Here is a 19,425-nt window from a genome sequence, read left to right as displayed (position 1 = left end):
ACACTGCTTAGTAAATAGCCCCCTTACTCTCTGTATGCGGCATTAATATTTTTTTAAGGATTTGATTATGTTTTACTGTTTCGCACCCTGTAAGCGCATCATTGGGGACCAACCTTTTCACCCTGCATCGCAGGAGTCCATAGCAAACAAAAAATGGAAAACAAGTCTCCAACTGAACTGTTTACTGTATGAGCTCATAGTGGACATATTTGGTAAACTTGTTGTTTTGTGTAGCAAGTCTATTTAAGGCTTGAAATAAATCCATTTGGTCAAACTGATTAAAATTAAACAGTTTATTGCTCGAAAACGTTTAAAATTTAAACATCACCAAGTACTTACTGGTTTGAACCAAAGTGAAATACAGACATTTGAAAACACAAAACTGATATATCTTGGTAAGTATTGAAAATTGACCAAACTAAGCTGCTTTTTACCCAGAAAATAAAATGTTCCCTTTATAAGGATGATGAGTGGTCATTTTTTAATTACTATTTTGCAATATTATCTAGGAAATAAAAGAAATAAATCAGAAGTTTAAGAAAAAAAAATTTAATTTCATGTCTTGATCCAGTCATCGCGCTTCGCTTACTTTTAAAATACACACAATCCTGTATATATCAGTCATGCTTGAAATTATACAGTAACCAATAATATTACAATGAACCCCCAATTATCCTTTAAACTCCACTCTTTAAATGTAGAGAAAAATGTCAGTATTATATATTACAGATATAAATTCATTTAAAGAAGTATACAAACGGCAAGCTTTATTTATTAAAATGTCAGCAGGAGATACAGTTCATGTTTGTATATGTATGTCATTTCAGTTAATGCTTCCCATGAAAGCACTAACAATATTTCACAGCTATTAAGGTTCTAGCTGAACCTTTATTTAACACCAGTAACGGCATATACCTAACAGCAGCTGGGTTTTACAACAATGGTTGATCAACATGGGCATATTCCCTACAGTATGTACTATATTTGAATGAATAGACTGTTCCACTTCCATAGAATGAAACTGATTCTACTTACAGCTTGCTGGCATGTATACACTAACCAGAAAGTCAGACTTCCCTGTAAGCCATGTTTTTGCATTGATTGGTATATGTTATTAAACTGAGAGAGATAAGATAACATATAGAGGCTAATAATGAAAATTATAATCTGTTGACTTCAGACTTTTTGGTGCCCTGGGCCAGAAAGAGCATTGGCACCTCCCTTCTCCAACACACACACATTTTTTAAATAGGAATATTAGGTGCATACCTCCTAAAAAAGGGACATGGCCTTGTGGGGAAGGGGAGTGACAAATCTAAATTGTCCCTTACAATAATGAAGGGGTACTGATCCCTTTGTACAAATTGGCAGAGCCACTGTTAGCCAGGTGCCACTGCCAAATACAATGTGAATCCAATGGCGGCAGTCATGATACACAATAATTATGCAATATAACTCACCATCTCTATAAGTAGGAGAGCACAGGTGATGCTTCACCTGCTGCAGGATATGTCTGCCAGAACAGCCGCACACAAGGCTTCATTTACAGGAGCAAATAGCTCTATGTGTAAGGTGTCTGACAGCAATGTCAGAGGTGATGTGTTTGAGTCCCAGGTATCACAGTACTTTGAAATGTGTGTGTTAAATTAAGGAGGATGTGAATGATTAAAACAGAAAATTGTCAGGTGCTGCGAATCAGGGGCACCCGGTGTCATGGCACATGTCCCACCACCCTATTTATGGCCCTGGTTAAAATACAGCATGAAAACCATTTGTTCCTTGTATACATTGTTAGGGACTATGATACTAATATTAATGGGAGATTTTGAATTTAATAGCCTGTGTCTAGGGCTGGTTGAGAAGTCATTCTATACTCGCATAGTACATGTCACACTTATTTTCTTTCTTTAGAATTGAGGGAATGAGAAAAATGTGAACCTTAACAGTATTGAAATTGAATTGTGTAGGGTAGTGGTATGATATTATCCCAGAATGTTCTATATAAAATGGTGACTCATAGGCTGTGTATCTAAAAGTTCCATTTCTGGATGTTTTGTGGGGGTAAAAAGTTAACTTTAATGAAATTCCTACTTACTACAGATAATGTCTAACACACAAGTTCCTCCTCTTTTCCTATTTGCACCACTATTTATATGTATGCAGATCATAACACATCATTCAAATGTATCTTGCAGGCAAGTACATCAATTTTTTGTGGTCAATTTATTTCTCGAAATTGAATTAAACATAGAGAAAATATGCCCATGTGAATGAGACAAACTAATCTATCCATTGCTTCCTATCACTGATATAAATTACACAGTTTGGAAGAAATCTTTACAAGTTTGCATTCCATTGCAAATTACACAAGAAACAAGAAATGCTATGCTCACTCCTGTACACATTTCAAGTAAAAAATTCTCCTGGTTGGTAAAGAAACAAAAATTAAGGTGTATTATAGCATTTTCATTTACACTGCAGTCTAATGCATATAAAATAATACAAAAAGTGTATACAAACATGATCACATAACATCAACAATTCAAAAAATTGAGATTTTTTTTTTATTTTTTTTTAGTGCACCATATACCATAACAGGAGAAAATTGGATTATGGTATAAACATGGGATGTTGAATTTTGACACTACAACAGAAAAAAATATCAGGGCTACATCACGTCCTTGAACAAAATTGTACAAAACATTAGCTTCTAACTAGATATAACATAATACTGATAGTCACAGTTTAACCATGAGCAACTGTGTTTGTTCGTGTACTCGCACTAATGTAGTATAAAAAACAGTTCCTTTTTATTTACATTATTCATTTCAGGTAACTTCAGTCATTGAAGAAGAGTGATTCTGTGAAAAGAAAACAGATTCAAAGAATTACATTTAAGTGGTTCAATGCATCAACACATCAACATAAAACGAGTATACATATCTTAACCCAGAATGGTCACTGGCTGTATTATATCATGTTATCTCTTACAGTGCGAGCTGAGAGGGTGTTAGTGCGAGTTGAAAGGGGATCAGTTCAAGCTGGAAGGGGTCAGTGCCTGCGGGGAAGGGGTCAGTACGAGATGAGAGGGAATCAGTGTGAGCTGGGAAGGGTCAGTGCATGTCAGTGTGAGCTGAGAGGGGGTTAATGAAAGCTGAGAGAGGGTTAGTGCGTGCTGTGAGGGGGTCAGTTCCAGCTGGGAGGGAGACAGTGCAAGCTGACGGTAGAATGCGCTGCACGCAGCGAGATGCACGACTGAGGGGGCGTGTCATGCTCCACCCAAAAGGCCTATCTAGCTCCACCTATGGACATATCTATTTCCACTCAGGGATGTGTCCTGCTGTGGCAGGTGAAAAGTGTAGTACTAAGAGCAGCATGGGCAAGGTACAGGAGTATGGAGGGGCAGTAGAATGCTGGTAGGTGATCTTAGTAATATTTTGGTGAAATAGTGTAAAAGGGGAAACCAGCAGGGTGATTACAGTGCCATCAATGCTTCCTGCAGGGTGAGGTGACCCCTAGCATTGGTGAGGAGGGGGGCATAGGGGTTGCAGGAGGGAGCTGACAGCTGGCCTCAGTATATTAGGCTGTAAAAGTGTAACATGGGCACAAGCAGGATAATAATCACAGCTGCCACCACTGCCTCCTGCTGCATGGGGTGACCCCTAGTATGGGGGGGAAGGTGTTGTATGTAGGATGCTGGCTCTCAGTGGTATTTGAGTGTAGCAGTGTGACATGGGCATAGCAGGCTAATAATTACAGGATTAGAAGACGGGATGCCGCCGGTCTGAATCCTGACACTGAAAGTCTGACACTGGACTTAAGATAGGCGTTGAAATACCGACGCCTATCTTAATCCCGGCGCTGGAATCCAGAAGGACGCCAGCCTGAACGAGGTAAGTCCGGGGCGCCCTTAGTGTTAGCCGCACGCGCGGGGGAGGGGGGGGTGTTAGGTTTATACAGCTTAGCGGGGTTGGGGCTAGGTTTTGGGGGGAGGTTAGAGTTAGGCACCCCTAGGCGGGAGGGTTAGGGGTAGGCACCACTGGGGGGGTTAGGGTTAAGCACTAAGGGGGAGGGTTAGGTTTAAGCACGAAGGGGGGAGACAGCTTTAGGCACTGATGGGGACGGTTAGGGTGCGGGATGGGGAGGGTTAGGGTTAGGCTACAAGAAGGGAGGGTTAGGGGAATAAGCGGAAAGGGTTAGTATACTTACCCGACCCCTGTCGGGATACTAACCGTTGGGATGCCACTGTCAGTATTTTGACAGGAGGCATCCTGACAGCTGGCATTACATACCGATTCCGATAATTACAGCTGACAGCAAGGACTCCTGCAAGTTGAGGTGACCCCCTGGCATAAGGGGGGAGGAGAGGCAGTCACACTCATATACACAGTCATACACATACATACTGTTACACACAAATATACATACATATGTACTGTACAGTCACATATATATATAAATATATATATATACCCCGTCAACCGTATTTGCACATACGTATAATCACACACTTATACAGTGTCCCATCTCCCTGTTACTACCTTACAATGTGGTTGCAGAGCTCCTCTCCTCAGTCCCTCATGCTGCTTGTATCCTGCTGCATGGTGCCATGTAACCCCACCCCCCTGATTGAAGTTCTCCCTCTTCCTCCACTGTTTAGCTTTTAAGCTAATATATTTAGGCTGGGGGCCTCGATAGAGGGTGGCCTGGGGCACTTAGCCCCTGTGCCCCCCTCCTTAATCCAGCTGTTATTGCTGCAATATACTGCTCTCCTGCCCTCCTCCTCATCCCTCCCTGCCCGGTTATCACTCTGCCCGCAGCGCAGCTCTGGTCATGTGGCACACACCCCCTGAGCACTACTACTACTTGTTATTAATTCCTTACTTGCTTAAGCAGGGGGAAGAAAGACAAAAATCCACTCCTGTAGCTGCTGCTGCCCCCACTGAAGCAGGTGAGAACTCTTATCTCTGCCTGCACTGAGTGTTAGTGACAAGTTACAAGTCACACAGGCTCTGCTTGCTGGGCAAGGCAGCCGACGCACAACCCTGCGGTGCATGGCCAGCATATATTACAGACTTCTGTCAATTCCCGCTCCTGTCACATCCAGACTTAAGCATGCGCAGTCTGGATTTCAGACGGGGCTGTGGGAGATGCGGGGGTTCAACAGTTTTGCGGAGCAGTGGGAGGTCAGTGTGTGCTGGGACAGGATTAGTGTGAGCTGAGAGGGGGTCAGTGTGAACTGGGAGGGGGACAGTGCATGCTGAGAGGAGGTCAGTTCAAGCTAGGAGGCAGTCAGTGTGAGCAGGGAGAGGGTCAGTGTGAGCTGGGAGGGGGTCAGTGTGAGCTTGGAGGCAGTCAGAGCAAGCTGGGAGGGTCAGTGTGATCTAAGAGACGGTCAGTGTGAGCTGACAGGCAGTCACTACGAGCTGGGAGGAGGTCAATGCCTGCTGGGAAGGGGTCAGTGCAAGCTGGGAGGGGGCCAATGTGTGCTGCTAGGGAGCCAATGTGTGCTGCTAGGGGGTTTGGAGAGTGCTGGGAGGGGGAAGTGCATGCTGGGAGAGGGTCAGTGTGCGCTTAGAGAGGGGCGGTGAATGTTGGGAGGGGGGTGGTGAGTTAGTTAGTCCCTGAGGGTGTAATAAGCTATATGCATCAACTAATAGAGTTATTCAGTTTCAAGTAGGTCAGGCCTAATGCTTGTATTAAAAATAACAGACAGCAGTAAGCAACACTAGGCTTGCCCACTCTGGGGGAGTGCTGCAGAGATGTGTCTCTAGTAGGGGGATCCCTTCATAATGTTGCTCTGGGTCCGACAAAGTTATAGCTACACCCCTGGGTAGTGGGATGCAGGGTAGAGGTAGTGGGATGCAGGGTTAGGGGTAGTGGGGTGCAGGGTTAGGGGTAGTGGGGTGCAGGGGGTAATCATGTGCCCTACCAGTCTATGGAAGCTATCTGTGATGCTGGAAATTGGAGAAAAGAACCAAAGAAGGGGACAGTGCTGCAGAAGGTGAGTAATTAATGACTAATGAAGTTAATTGGCTAACCCCCAATTGCTTAATTAGTCATTAAGGAGGGTGCTGCAGGGGTCCATAAGCAAGTCCAGACATTTTTTTCCTTAAAATAAGGATTTGAGGAATAATTAGACCTGCTCTGGAGACGCCCCCCAAAAGATCAAAACCCAGCACCCAATTGAATAACAAAATTTCACACCTGCGGGAAAAGCAAGTGTGAGATTTTTTGTAAGCTCACACCTAATTGATTATGTACACTATTCTTTCTAATTTATACATGTAATTTTTTTTAATTAATAGAGTTACATTTTATTTACTGATTAAATTGTATTGATAGAAAATGTTAAATTCTGTCCAGCAGATCGCATTATTTCTTTCCCCCACTAGAGGGTTCACTTGGTCATTATATCATTATTTTACTAGCAAACTACGGTATTATTTATTACCAGCTAATTATATAGCACACACATACTCTGTAACACTTTTACAGAGAATACTTCAGTCATTCACATCAGTCCCTGTCCCTGGGGAATTCACAGACATGGCCAAAAGTTTTGAGAATTACAATAGTATTGGTTTTCACAAAGTTTGCTGCTTCAGTGTTTTTAGACCTTTTTGTCAGATGTTACTATAGTATACTGAAGTAAAATTACAAGCATTTTATAAGTGTAAAAGGCTTTTATTGACAATTACATTAAGTTTATGCAAAGAGTCAATATTTGCAGTGTTGACCCTTCTTTTTCAAGACCTTTGCAATTCGCCCTGGCATGCTATCAATCAACTTCTGGGCCACATACTGACTGATGGCCGCCCATTCTTGCCTAACCAATGCTTGAAGTTTGCCAGAATTTGAGGGTTTTTGTTTGTCCACCCGCCTCTTGAGGATTGACCACAAGTTCTCAATGGGATTAAGGTCTGGGGAGTTTCCTGGCCATAGACCAAAAATGTTGATGTTTTGTTCCCCAAGCCACTTATTTATCACTTATGCCTTATGGCAATGTGCTCCATCATGCTGGAAAAGGCATTGTTCGTCACCAAACTGTTCTTGGATGGTTGGTAGAAGTTACTCTTGGAGGATGTTTTGGTACCATTCTTTATTCATGGTTGTGTTCTTAGGCAAAATTGTGAGTGAGTCCACTCCCTTGGTTGTGAAGCAACCACACACATGAATGGTCTCAGGATGCATGTTGGCATGACACAGGACTGATGGTAGATCTCACCTTTCCTTCTCCGGACAAGCATTTTTCCAGATGCCCCAAACAATCTGAAAGGAGACTCATCAGAGTCCATTTACCCCAGTCCTCAGCAGTCCAATCCCTGTACCTTTTGCGGAATATCAGTCTGTCCCTGTTGTTTTACCTGGAGAGAAGTGGCTTCTTAGCTGCCCTTCTTGACACCAGGCCATCTTCCAAAAGTCTTCACCTCACTGTGCGTGAAGATGCACTCACACCTGCCTGCTGCCATTCCTGAGCAAGCTCTGCACTGGTGGTGCCCCGATCCTGCAGCTGAATCAACTTTAGGAGATGGTCCTGGTGCTTGCTGGACGTTCTTGGACACCCTGAAGCCTTCTTCATAACTATTGAACCACTCTCCTTGAAGTTCCTGATGATCCGATAAATGGTTGACTTAGATGCAATCTTACTAGCAGCAATATCCTTGCCTGTGAAGCCCTTTTTGTGCAAAGCAATGATGACTACATGTGTTTCCTTGCAGGTAACCATGGTTAACAGAGGAAGAATAATGATTTCAAGCTACACCCTCCTTTCAAAGCTTCCAGTCTGTTATTCTAACTCAATCAGCATGACAGAGTGATCTCCAGCCTTGTCCTCATCAACACTCTAACCTGTGGTAACGAGAGAATCACTGACATGATGTCAGCTGGTCCTTTTGTGGCAGGGTTGAAATGCAGTGGACATTTTGTTTTGGGGATTAAGTTCATTGTCACGGCAAAGAGGGACTTTGTAATTAATTGCAATTCATCTGATCACTCTTCATGACATTCTGGAGTATATGCAAATTGCCATCATAAAAATTGAAGCAGCAGACTTTGTGAAAACCAATATTTATGTAATTCTCAAAACTTTTGGCCATGGCTGTACACTCTATATTCCCAACTACATGCTCATACACATACAGTACATACTAAGGTTCACTTTTGTCACAACCCAATTAACCTACCAGCATGTTTTTGGATTGTGGGAGGAAACCAGAGTAACCGCAGAAAACCTGGAGAACATACAAACTCCACACAGTTAGGGCTTTGTGGGAATCTAACTCACGACATCAGTGCTGTGAGGCAGTAATGCTAACCATTACACTAACAAAGCTACAAACAATAACATTGGAATTATCAGATCCTAATGATTGGGAACACCAAGCACATCAATTGCTTTTGGAAAATACCTAATACAGTAAATAAAGTAAGGTGTAGAAATCTCAGAGTTTTTCCTAAGTAGCCTGTTTGTTTAGTAATGGAAAACTCCATAGATTGAGATTTTCCCCATTTTTTCTAAAGATATGACATGTGATTTTTTTAAAAGTGAGAAAAATGACTACAAATGTAAATGATTGTTCTATAATTTAACACTGTTGTTGAAACTTCAATGAAAGCACAAAATATGTATAAACATAATCAAATAGTGATAAGTAATATTACCTGTGCACTCAAAGTCTCAAGAGGACTCTCAACTCTGGGAAAAGCCATTAGGGGCATCCCTCTTGTGTCTTCAGGTTTCGGTTTAGATGGAGTCTCACGTGTTCCTTTAAAGTTGTGTACAACACATATACCCTGCAGAAAATAATAGACATACATCAGTTATATGTACAAACAATGGTGGCTATGGACAACTCCTCCACTGGTACATTTCTCCACTCAACACTGCTTGATACATCAACTCTTATGACTGAAAATATTCCTTTCCATTTGAAGTACCTATCCAAGCCCTCTAACAATTCCTGTATTTGACTGCTATTGGTAATGAACAGTTCAGCAAGTGGATTGTCCTGGACAATGGCAGGCTGTGAAATAGTCCATCATTATCATGACAGACCTCAAATTATATGTAATTATTATTACATGTGTATTTATATTTTAGTACCCTGCTTAGCCAAAATACATAATCATGTGCACAAATGAGTAATGGTGTAATATATGCAAATAGTAATGCATTTTTTTCTTTTATGCAAAGTAACAAATGATAATCCAGCAGTTATTTTTTATGCACTTACCAAAAACAAAGCAACAGCAGTCCCAAGAATGAAGCCACCAATAACATCTACACAGTGGTTCCTGTACTCAGACACACGGTTCAGTCCGGTTAGGAATGCGGAACAGAGAATCCCAAGGCAAAGAACAGGTTTTGCTAGTCTGCTGCTTTTTGTTTTAATTGTGCTCGTGATGTACATCTGAAACAGAACAGGGAATCCCTTTTCAGTCCAAAGATTAAAGATTATTTTAACTGTGCTGTCAAAAGGACATAAAAAACAGGAAAATACAGTTTACACAGCATTCAAACAAGGCAAAAACTGGAAGCTCAGTCCAAGAAAAATGTGGAGAGATTTACTAACGTGGCCAAAAATACAATTGTGCAGTAGTACACACAGAAACCACATTTTTGCTTTCACCAGCAATCATTGAAGACCGATTCCTATGCATATATTACAAAAGGGGTGGGGTTCTGAACAGAAGTGGGTGTTTCTGGGTGGCTAGGGGCAGGGTTCTGCTATTGATGAGGCTTCAGCAGATTGGGTACAGAACTTATTTTGTCCAAATTGTATATGTGTAAAACTTGGTAGGTATGCTATGGCTTATTTAACACACTGGTAAATTTCCACTTTATATTATGGAGTTTCCTCTTTCCATGAATTTAAAAGAAAGAAAAAACAATTAATAAAACAGGTAGAGAAGAAAGAGCATCCCACTATTACTCTGCAAGTTTACATCTTATGTAGTCATACAGAAAATAGATTCAAATACACATAATCAATATAGCATAAAATTGGCAGCAGTACGGATTGCTTTCAAGCAATCTTATTGAATATTGATTACTTAAACTACATGGAAGAGGTTTGAGAGGACAGGGAAGTTTAGGAGGTTCATATAGGGACAATTGATTTGTAGCCACATATATGGCTTATGCAAAGGTTAATTGTAAATGCTCATTTAGGGCCTGACTCAGAGATAGACGCAATTGGCTGATGTTGTGATTTTGCGCACACATCTGAGTCGCACAGCCAATGTGTCCCAATCGTTACTACTCAGAGACGCAGTGCAGAAATGGACATTGAGTTGGTGGAAAGCAGCTGTGTCCAAATATGTACAGCTGCACACACAGGTACAAGTTTGGATGGTGCAACCTATGGTGCACCCATCTAAAGATGATCCAAGAAGGAAAAGCACCGTTTCGAGACACTGCAAGTGGGCATCTCAATTAATATGAGATCGGTCACATCTGTTGCCATCTCAGAATCAGGCCCTTAATGCATTCACATCAAAATTCCAAGAAATAGATTGTATATTACAATAAAAATGTATAGGTTGTATCACAGATGTATTCACCTCTATGAAATTACTGTAATGAGCTCAATAAACACTAGAGGGCAGCAGTGCTACACTGAAATAGTACGAGTGATTGTAAAAAATATAAAATAACCACAATTCTGTGAGTCTTACTATTCATTAACAAAGTTCACATATTGTTATTACGTTATTTTCTGATGCAAACACATCAATAAAACTATATGTAAAAAATGATGTACTAGTTTGATGGATTTTGTTATTTCCTGTGTAATAAGTGATGCATTACACAAAAGATAATATTACACATACAGTACAAACAGATGAGAATTACAATTATATGTTTTGGAGGAGAATATCCCAAACACTATGGGCCTGATTCTGCTTAGCATGCAATGCCACTGTTCACATAGTTGAGCGATTAGTTACAATTGCGCATGTCCAAATAAATCTGAAATGTCCTATGGCACATGTGTTACCCTGAGTGTATATAAAAAGGTGCTGTTGCAGACAGGACATAGGGTATCAGTGTGTTGGGAAAGTGATGGGCATTCCTAGGCAGTGACTGAGTGGTGGTGGTACAAATGCAAATAAACATGGGTTGTTCAGTGGGCATATTATAGGAGTTTTGCAGGTGTGTTAGTGCAAGTTGCTGAGCTCACAGACACGGAATGCAGTTGAAATACCGGCATGCGGGATGCCAGCGGTCAGAATGCCAGTGCCAGAATCCTGACACCAGTCAGAATCTTGGTGCCGGCATCCAGACTGCCAGCATCCCGACGGTAAGTAGTGGGGTTAGGGGGAGGGTTAGGGTTATGCACTAGGGGGAGGGTTAGGGTTATGCACAGGGGGGAGGGTTAGGCACTAGGGGGTGGTTTAGGGTTAAGCACTAGGGGGAGGGTTAGGGTTAGGCACTAGGGGGTGGGTTAGGGTTAAGCACTACGGGGGAGTGCTAGGGTTAGGCACTGGGGGGCACATTAGGTTTGGGATGTGGAGAGGGAGGGTTATGGTTAGGTGTAGTATAAGGGCCGGATTAAGGGGGAGGCGACAGGGGCGTTAGTCCCTGGGCCCCCACACACAGAGGGCCCCCACACAGGGTCGGTGATGTGTGACCCTGCCGAGAACAGGTGCTGGCGGCACCTGTTCCCGGGAGGAGGGCGCTCTGCAGCTGCGGCCATTCTATTGCATGCAGCAGCACAGTCAGTGCTGCTGCATCAGCTTGGGGCAGGGTGGTAGTGTGGACGGCACATAAGCTACACAGCACAAACACACAGCCGCCGGTGTCGGCATCTGTGTGTTTGTATTAGCAGCCGATGAGCGTCAGTCAGACGCTCATCGGCTGCTGCTCCCACTGCCGGAGCCTCCGTCTTCCGGCTCCCGTAGTGGCTGATGGGAGAGATGCCATGTCGTCTCTCCCATCATGCAGAGCGAGCCGACCCGGGAGGACGCCGGACGGAGGAGCAGACGACAGAGCGGAGATTAGGGTAAGTGGAAGTTGTCGTTTTTTTGTGTGTGTCGGGGGGGGTACTAGGGGTACTGCAGGGGGTAGTACAAGGGGCACTGCTGGGGGGGTACTACTACTAGGGGCACTGCAGGGGGTACTTAAAGGGGCACTGCTGGGGGGGTACTACTAATACTGGTGGCACTGTTGGGGGGGTACTACTACTAAGGGCACTGCAGGGGGTACTAAAAGGGGCACTGCTGGGGGGGTACTACTATTAGGGGCACTGCAGGGGTTACTACAAGAGCCACTGCTGGGGGGTACTACTGCTACTAGGGGCACTGCAGGGGGTACTACAAGGGGCACTGCTGGGGGGGATTACTGGTGGGACTACTAGGGGCACTGCTGGGGGTACTACTAGGGGCACTGCTGGGGGTACTAATAGGGGCAGTGCTGGGATGACTACTAGGCACTGCTGGGGGGACTACTACTGGGGGCACTGCCCACTGGTGGGACCACTACTAGGGGACACAGCATAGAGGTGTATTACAACTAGGGGTACTCCTGTGGGGACTACTGTTGAGGGGGGACTGCTACTGGAGGCACTGCTGGGGCAGACTGCTACTGGGGGCACGGCTGGGCTGGGCTCGACTCTGTGTGGCTTGAAGGGGCCCCTCACCACTTAGTTGCCCTGGGGCCCCCAGAAGCCTTAATCCGGCACTGGGAAGTATACCTACTCGACAGGTGTCGGTATCCTAACCCTTGATGTTGGTGTCAGGATTCTGACCGCCAGGATCCCAAGTGCCGGCATCCCGTAACCAACCGCACAGACACACAGCCATAACCAAAGGAAGCCGTGATCATATGAAGAAACTGCACCTGTCATAGGCTGGTCCAATTTTCAATAGTGCGAACAAATGGTGGCGTATAAGAATGCACTCATTGGTATTACAGTGTGCATGGGCACTAAAAGTGGGCATCTCAATCCTGACACATTCGGCTGCATGGAGGAGTTTGCATGCCCATGGGCGCGAGAGGGGGGGGGGGAGCGTGTAGCTGGCCCAAGCTTGCTAGAGGGGCCCGGCGTCGCCCCTCCCCGTTCCCTCACAGCAGCTCAGCACACAGCTTGTGCTGGGCTGCTGTGTGAGACTGCTCGCGGCTTCCGGAGCAGTCTCCTATGACTGTGGGGTGGAGCGATGTCAGTGGGAGTGATTTTGGCTCTGATAGAGCCAAAATCACTCCAGGGCTTGCGGCAGCGAGACCCTACCGCAGGGTCTCCATCGCAAGCCCGATGGTCAAGACCATCGCGACCATCATCATGGACGCTCGCTATATCTGTGGGTGGTAACCCACAGCTATGCGAGCGTCCATGAGGACGCTCCAAAAAAAGGTAGGAGGGCCCTGATTCAGAGCGAGCGCTCTGGTCAGAGCGTTCAGCTCTGAATCAGGCCCTTAATATGTGTACAGCAGTGTTATCGTTAGGGCTGTTTTTACTGTTACTTTTAGTCACACCGGATAAAAGTCACCTATTTGTGAGTTGTCAAATAGATGATGATGATGTTCCCCAGCTCTATCCAACTACTTGTGATTGGATACAATCCCCTACATTGTAAGCTCCTAGGAGCAGGGTCCTCCTCCTCCCCGCTGTCTCACAGCCTTCTTCTCTAGCACTTCTATGACAGCCTTCACCTTCCCAGCTGTATTGTGTATGGAGAATTGTGTTGCTAATTGTTACTTGTGCTCTGTTTATAATTTAGTTACTGCCAGGCTTGCCAACTCTCTGGCTGCCCCTTCTGGGAGGGAGCAGCCAGATCGGCATGACAGGGGGGCATGGTCATTGCGAGGAGGCGGGGCCGGCCAGACAATGTGCATTTGTAGGCGGAGAGGGGCCACGCGATCGCGTCATTTTGGACCCGCTCTGCTACACAATGCCGATATTACAGGCATCGTGAAGCAGGGGGCGGAGCCAAAATGAGGCGATTCAGTGTGAATCGTGTCACCGCCCCCACCCCCTGCTGCAGGGGGTTTCTAAGGTAAATGCGGGGGGATAGGAGGGGTGGGCGGCAGGCGGGAGGATTGCCTGCCTACCCGGGAGGTCGGGAGCAGCACCCGATTTTCGGGAGGCTCCCGACCAAATCGGGATGGTAGGCAAGTATGGGTTACTGTATTGTAATGTAATGTTCTGTGTACCCTTTACTGTATGTATGGCGCTGCGGACCACTTGTGGCGTCCTATAAATAAAACTTAATAATAATAATAATAATAATTGCCTGTTTGCAAATGCTTCACTGACCATAATTATAATAGGGGGAGATGTAATAAGCCTTGGAGAGAGATAAAGTGGAGAGTGATAACGTACCAATCTATCAGCTCCTAAATGTCACTTTGCAGGCTGTTGTTGAAAAATGGCAATTAGGAGCTGATTGGTTGGTACTTTATCACTGTCCATTTTATCACTCTCCAAGGCTTAGTACATCTACCAATATATTATGTTTTTGGGGCATATTTCAGCAAACCTTTTTATTACCAGTACATGAGAAAAATAATTGTTTTCTCTGTAGTAGAAAGGTTTTAGCAGTTTTGCCAATGCCAATAGTGAATGCATGTGTTGCATATATAATAAATGGTTAAAAGCATGGGCCCAAGTTGGACAAAATGGATGTGACATCTCCTTGATGTAAAATAGGCGCAAATACTACTGTTGGTATTAGCACACTTCTTAAGATAGTTACTTACTGCTTTGAATAATGTATGGTCAAAATTGTGGCTATTTATATGAATGCAAATTGCTCATGAATTTAGGTACATTAATGCACTCAACACTGCATCAGTCACTGTACATCTGAGGTAACTTTGTGCACAGCCACTCTTATCAAGGTAGACATGTTGCAAAAAGTTTATTTATCCCACCAAATAAAAAGTTAAAAGGCCAAACCTAAAAAATAAACACGCTTTTTTAACTTTACTAAACGCAATCATTAATGTTTCAAAAGTGCCGCTCTCCCATCATATATGAGAGAATATATTCCACCGGAATGTGCGAAAAACAAACAAATTTATGGACTATGGGCCTGATTCAGAGCCGGACGCAAGTGGCTGCTCGTTCGCTCCAAGCGATGTTTGCCCAACTGCGCATGCGTACGGATCGTAATACGCATGCGCGAACCAGTCAGTGCGGCCGAAAATCGTGTGCTCGCAAAATAGCGAATGCCTGCTATTTTGAGTGACAGAATGAGGCGTATGTGGGTGGTAACAGGGGAAGGTGCTTGAAAACGGGGAGTGGAGATCAGAACGCAGGCGTGCTTAAAGGTCAAAATGGGCGTTTTATGGGTGTGCATAATTAAAACATCAGCGTCATTGACAACGTCACTGTGTTTTTTTTTAGCCCGAACGGCTCGCAAAATTGTGGTAGCAAAAACCAACCACAAGAATAGCGAGCAGCTCATACCGTGTTCGATGTACTCGATTAATCTAATAAATAGCGGACATGACGTAGGATGCGAGCGGCCAGGGGGCGTAGTTTCCCAAAAAACGACCGCAAGTTTTGTTCGCTCGTTCAGACCTAGAGGCGTGAACAGACCGCAAACAGCGAACGGTTCATTTGAATAGCCACCCCTATTTTCAGGACGAGCGAGCGCTAATTGCGTCCGGCTCTGAATCAGGCCCTATGTGTTTTTAGTATGGAGGGGAACACAAGAGGACCTCCAAATGGCTTGTCAAACACGTAACAGTAATGATTTTAATATGCATTTGATTTGTCATTCTCAATGAGCAGTGCTAATATCCAGTGCCTGGATTTGTACTTCTTCATTAAAGAGGGTTAGATACATACTAGAAATCACAAGAAATTGACCAACTGGAACTATTATATAGATAGGCAAAGCCAACATGACAAAAACCGTCTTGAAGGGATTCCATATGGCCAGTTTCTTAGAGTTAAAAGAAATTGTACAGAGATTGTACAGTAGTATTTAACTCTCAAAAAGAATAAATGATGGGTTGCTACCTACAAAAAAGGGTATGATCCCCAAACCATATTACATGATAAAGAAAAAGAAAAGAGACATGAATATAAACTTCTAAATAAAAAAATAAAAAAATGAATATCGCTCTGAGAAAAATAGATTTGAATGGGATTTTATTAGTGATTTTAACTCATTTTAAAGAAATTGAATTCATGAAATATACATTACATCATACTTGCCGACAATAGGTAACATATTTCGTTTTAATAATTATAATGAATTGGGTAGATAAAACTGATGCAGTGTTACTTACCGTTGCATATAATGCAGAATATATACTTAAAGCAGCATGTTTGGACGGAAAAGACCTCCTGGCCTTCTCAATCACTTCAGGATCACCATTGCAGATGTTTCCATTGTTGATAAACTGATGGTGAGCAAGACATTCTGTTCCTGTGTAGTTCGGTTTGCACACAGTCAAGAAATAGGGAGTGAGATTGCCTGTTACTACTTGACCAGCATTTACAAAAATGTCTGTTGCAAATAGCCCAAATGCAAAAACTCCTGAAAGGGTGGAAGAAAAAGCATTAAAACAGAATTAGTAAAATAAAATGTAGACATCCTATAGCATCTTGCTGTGTAATACTATGTATTATTGAATGTACATGGAAAAAAAATCATATTCTGAATTTATATGTGAAAGAGAGAGTGATACCAGCAAATAATGACCATAGATTCAATTAAATCATCTGAAACTTTGGGGTAAATGTAAAAGCCTGCAAATTGCAGGCATCCGCAGGTTCCCGGCGAGTCTGTCTGATGTTATAAAGGAGCAGTCATTGAAAAAGCAAAACCAGTCCAAAGTAGGGATTTGAGTCGACCCCCGTATTTTGGTTTTGGTCTTGGATCTGTATCTCCTTCAAGGTTTGGGATCTGGATTAGGTTTGACAAAACCACCCTTGTGTGTCTTGGTTTTGGATCTGTATTTTTTCAAAAAAATCATAAAAACAGCTGAAATCACATTATTTGGGCCTATTTTTGTTCCTATAGTATTATTAACCGCAATATCATTTATTCCAGTAATTACCAGTCAATTTTGACCACCTCACAGCTCACAATATTGATTTCATCCAGTTTAGGCCAAAAGGTTGCATCGAGCAGTGGGTAGTACTAACATGTGGCAGTTCAGCTTCCAATGTAGCACAGCAGTGGCAGACAGGCAGGCAGTTTAATAAACTATAAAATTAAAAATGTCAGGCAGTAATGCCCCAAACAGCACATAATGCAAAGAAAAGAGGTGCAAGATGGATTTGTCCTTTGGCCCTTCCACCCACCCTTATGCTGTGTATAGTAAACAGGTCATGCACAGTTTAACAAACCAATCACTTCAGCGACAAGGAAGTGACAAAACAAGATACCAACGGGCACCTGACATTGCTGGCAATGATCTCTCCAGCAAAAACTGGCTTTACAGAGGCAAGATGTTGTCGCCATCATCATCCGATTCCTCACCCTCAGCAGTGTGTACATCATCTTCACATAATATTAATTTGTCCCGGCTGGAATCCACCATTACAGCCTCAGATGCCTCTGTAAGTTTTGGATGTAATTCAACATTTCTTGGAGCTGCTGCAATCTTTTACATGCTCTTGCTGAATGGCGAAAAAGCCCAGAAATTTTGCAGGCCACGGAGAGTATCTCCTGCATGGCCCTGACATTTAAAAAAAAAATTTGCACCACCAAGTTAATAGTGTGAGCAAAACATGGGTCGTGTTGGAATTCACCTAGCTGTAATGCTCTCAAAATATTGGTGGTGTTGTCAGAAATCACAAATCCCGAGGAGAGTCCAAGTGGGGTAAGCCATTTAGCAATGATTTCCCTGAGTTTTTCTAAGAGGTTCTCAGCGGTATGCCTCTTAGTGAAACCGGTTATACACAGAGTAGTCTGCCTCTGAATAAGCTGCATTTTCTTAGGATCTGCTGCTGCTGGTGCCGCTGAAGGCAATACACCCACCCAGTGGGCTGTTACAGTCATGTAATCTTGCGTTTACCCTGTTCCACTTGTCCACATATCTGTGGTTAAGTGGACAGTGGGGACAACAGCATTTTGGAGGACACTAATTTGTTTTTTTTTAACATCCCTGTACAGGCTGGGAATTGCTTTTCGAGTGAAGTGGAACCTAGATGGGATTTTGTAATTAACTGTCTAAAACCAACTGCACTAATGACGGATGCACATCTACTAGCAGCATAGATGTTATGGCGTCAGTGATCCGCTGTGCAACTGGGTGACTGCTGTCATACTGTTCCCCCTGGCAAAGGATTATTTAACAGTCAATTGTATTTTAGAACTAATACTAGTAGACTTCCTGGTCCCCACTCTGTGATGAATATCCACTCCCATCAGCAGGTGTAGTGCTCAAGGATTCTTCTGAGGAATCCAGGATAGGGGAGGACTGATTTAGCCTTATCAAATTGGATGTGGACTACTTCCGATCATGATTGAGGATATTGTTGATTAAGGTGTTGGTGGTGAAGATGCCAGGTGCTTGGGTCTAGCAGAGAGAAGGGAGCTAGACTGCTTGTTGTTACTTTTTTAGCCAAAGTTTATAAATTTAGCAAACACTTTAGAAGGATGTGCTGTACATGATGTAACAGGGAGGAGGTTCCTAGTATGTTAGGGTCCCTACCTCTACTTACTCTATCATGACAACGGGTACTGGTGGCTTGACAATTGTTGTCCAGATTTGGGTAGAAATGATTAAGAACTGGATTTTTTTGTTTTATGCCCAGGCATGACAATGGGCTTTTCCTTATCATGGGTAACAACTGTTTCCACTGTGGCCTGATTTACACAAACAACATCCTAAACAATATCCTCATCATCAACTTCCTTATTAGTGTCAGCTACACAAATATCCTCCTCATCCTGGTGCACTTCCACAGAAGCATCCTCAATTTCTATGTCAGCAGGTTGACTTGTGCTGCTCATCCCCACATTTGCAGAGGACGCACAAGTTGTGGAAGTAGACTCCTCTTTGAGTACAGTGTTGGAAAGGTCAGGCTCACAATGGCACTTGCCGACAGTCTTGGACTCTCCTCAGGGATTTGTGACATTTCTGAGCGCACAGTTGCTTCCTGTGCCTTAACGATTTTCATTTTTTTTAAACATTTACAGGGAGAAGGGCTTACATCATCATAAGAGGCAGAATCACCAGTCATAAATAAAGGCCAAGGCCTTAGCCATTCCTTGCCATTTTGTGTGGTGAAAAGCATATTGCCAATTTTATGTCTTTCTACAGCTAACTTTACGTTTACCACTGTAAAATATTGGTTCTTTGATTTTAGAAGCCCTGACTTAAGCCCTGTATGCCCTTGGGCATCGGCTTTAGTAGATGACGTAGACGGACTAGTATAGTCATGACTGGTGAAACTGGCAGCAGCTCCAGCCCTAGTATGTGGTTCCTGCTCTACTCTTAACTGATCGTTCTCCATA

At 43.5% G+C, this 19,425-nt stretch overlaps 1 protein-coding gene across 1 annotated transcript in view; it reads right to left on the bottom strand.

Annotated features, from left to right (window-relative positions):
* Positions 1 to 278: 278 nt before the first annotated feature.
* The window catches only part of PLPPR1 (phospholipid phosphatase related 1), a 167,807-nt gene continuing 148,660 nt past the window's right edge, over positions 279 to 19,425 (bottom strand). Inside the window, exons 5-8 of the mRNA XM_088461322.1 lie at positions 16,244 to 16,494; positions 9,237 to 9,413; positions 8,665 to 8,796; positions 279 to 2,861 (exon numbers count right to left, since the gene is read on the bottom strand). Coding sequence (XP_088317448.1) covers positions 2,829 to 2,861; positions 8,665 to 8,796; positions 9,237 to 9,413; positions 16,244 to 16,494 — 593 coding nt within the window. The 3' untranslated portion in view covers positions 279 to 2,828. The remainder of the gene's footprint in view (positions 2,862 to 8,664; positions 8,797 to 9,236; positions 9,414 to 16,243; positions 16,495 to 19,425) is intronic.

Source organism: Taudactylus pleione, unplaced genomic scaffold (assembly GCF_031769625.1).
Source record: "Taudactylus pleione unplaced genomic scaffold, aTauple2 ptg001032l, whole genome shotgun sequence".
NCBI classification, from domain to species: domain Eukaryota; kingdom Metazoa; phylum Chordata; class Amphibia; order Anura; family Myobatrachidae; genus Taudactylus; species Taudactylus pleione.
This window is presented reverse-complemented; position numbering and strand designations above follow the sequence as displayed.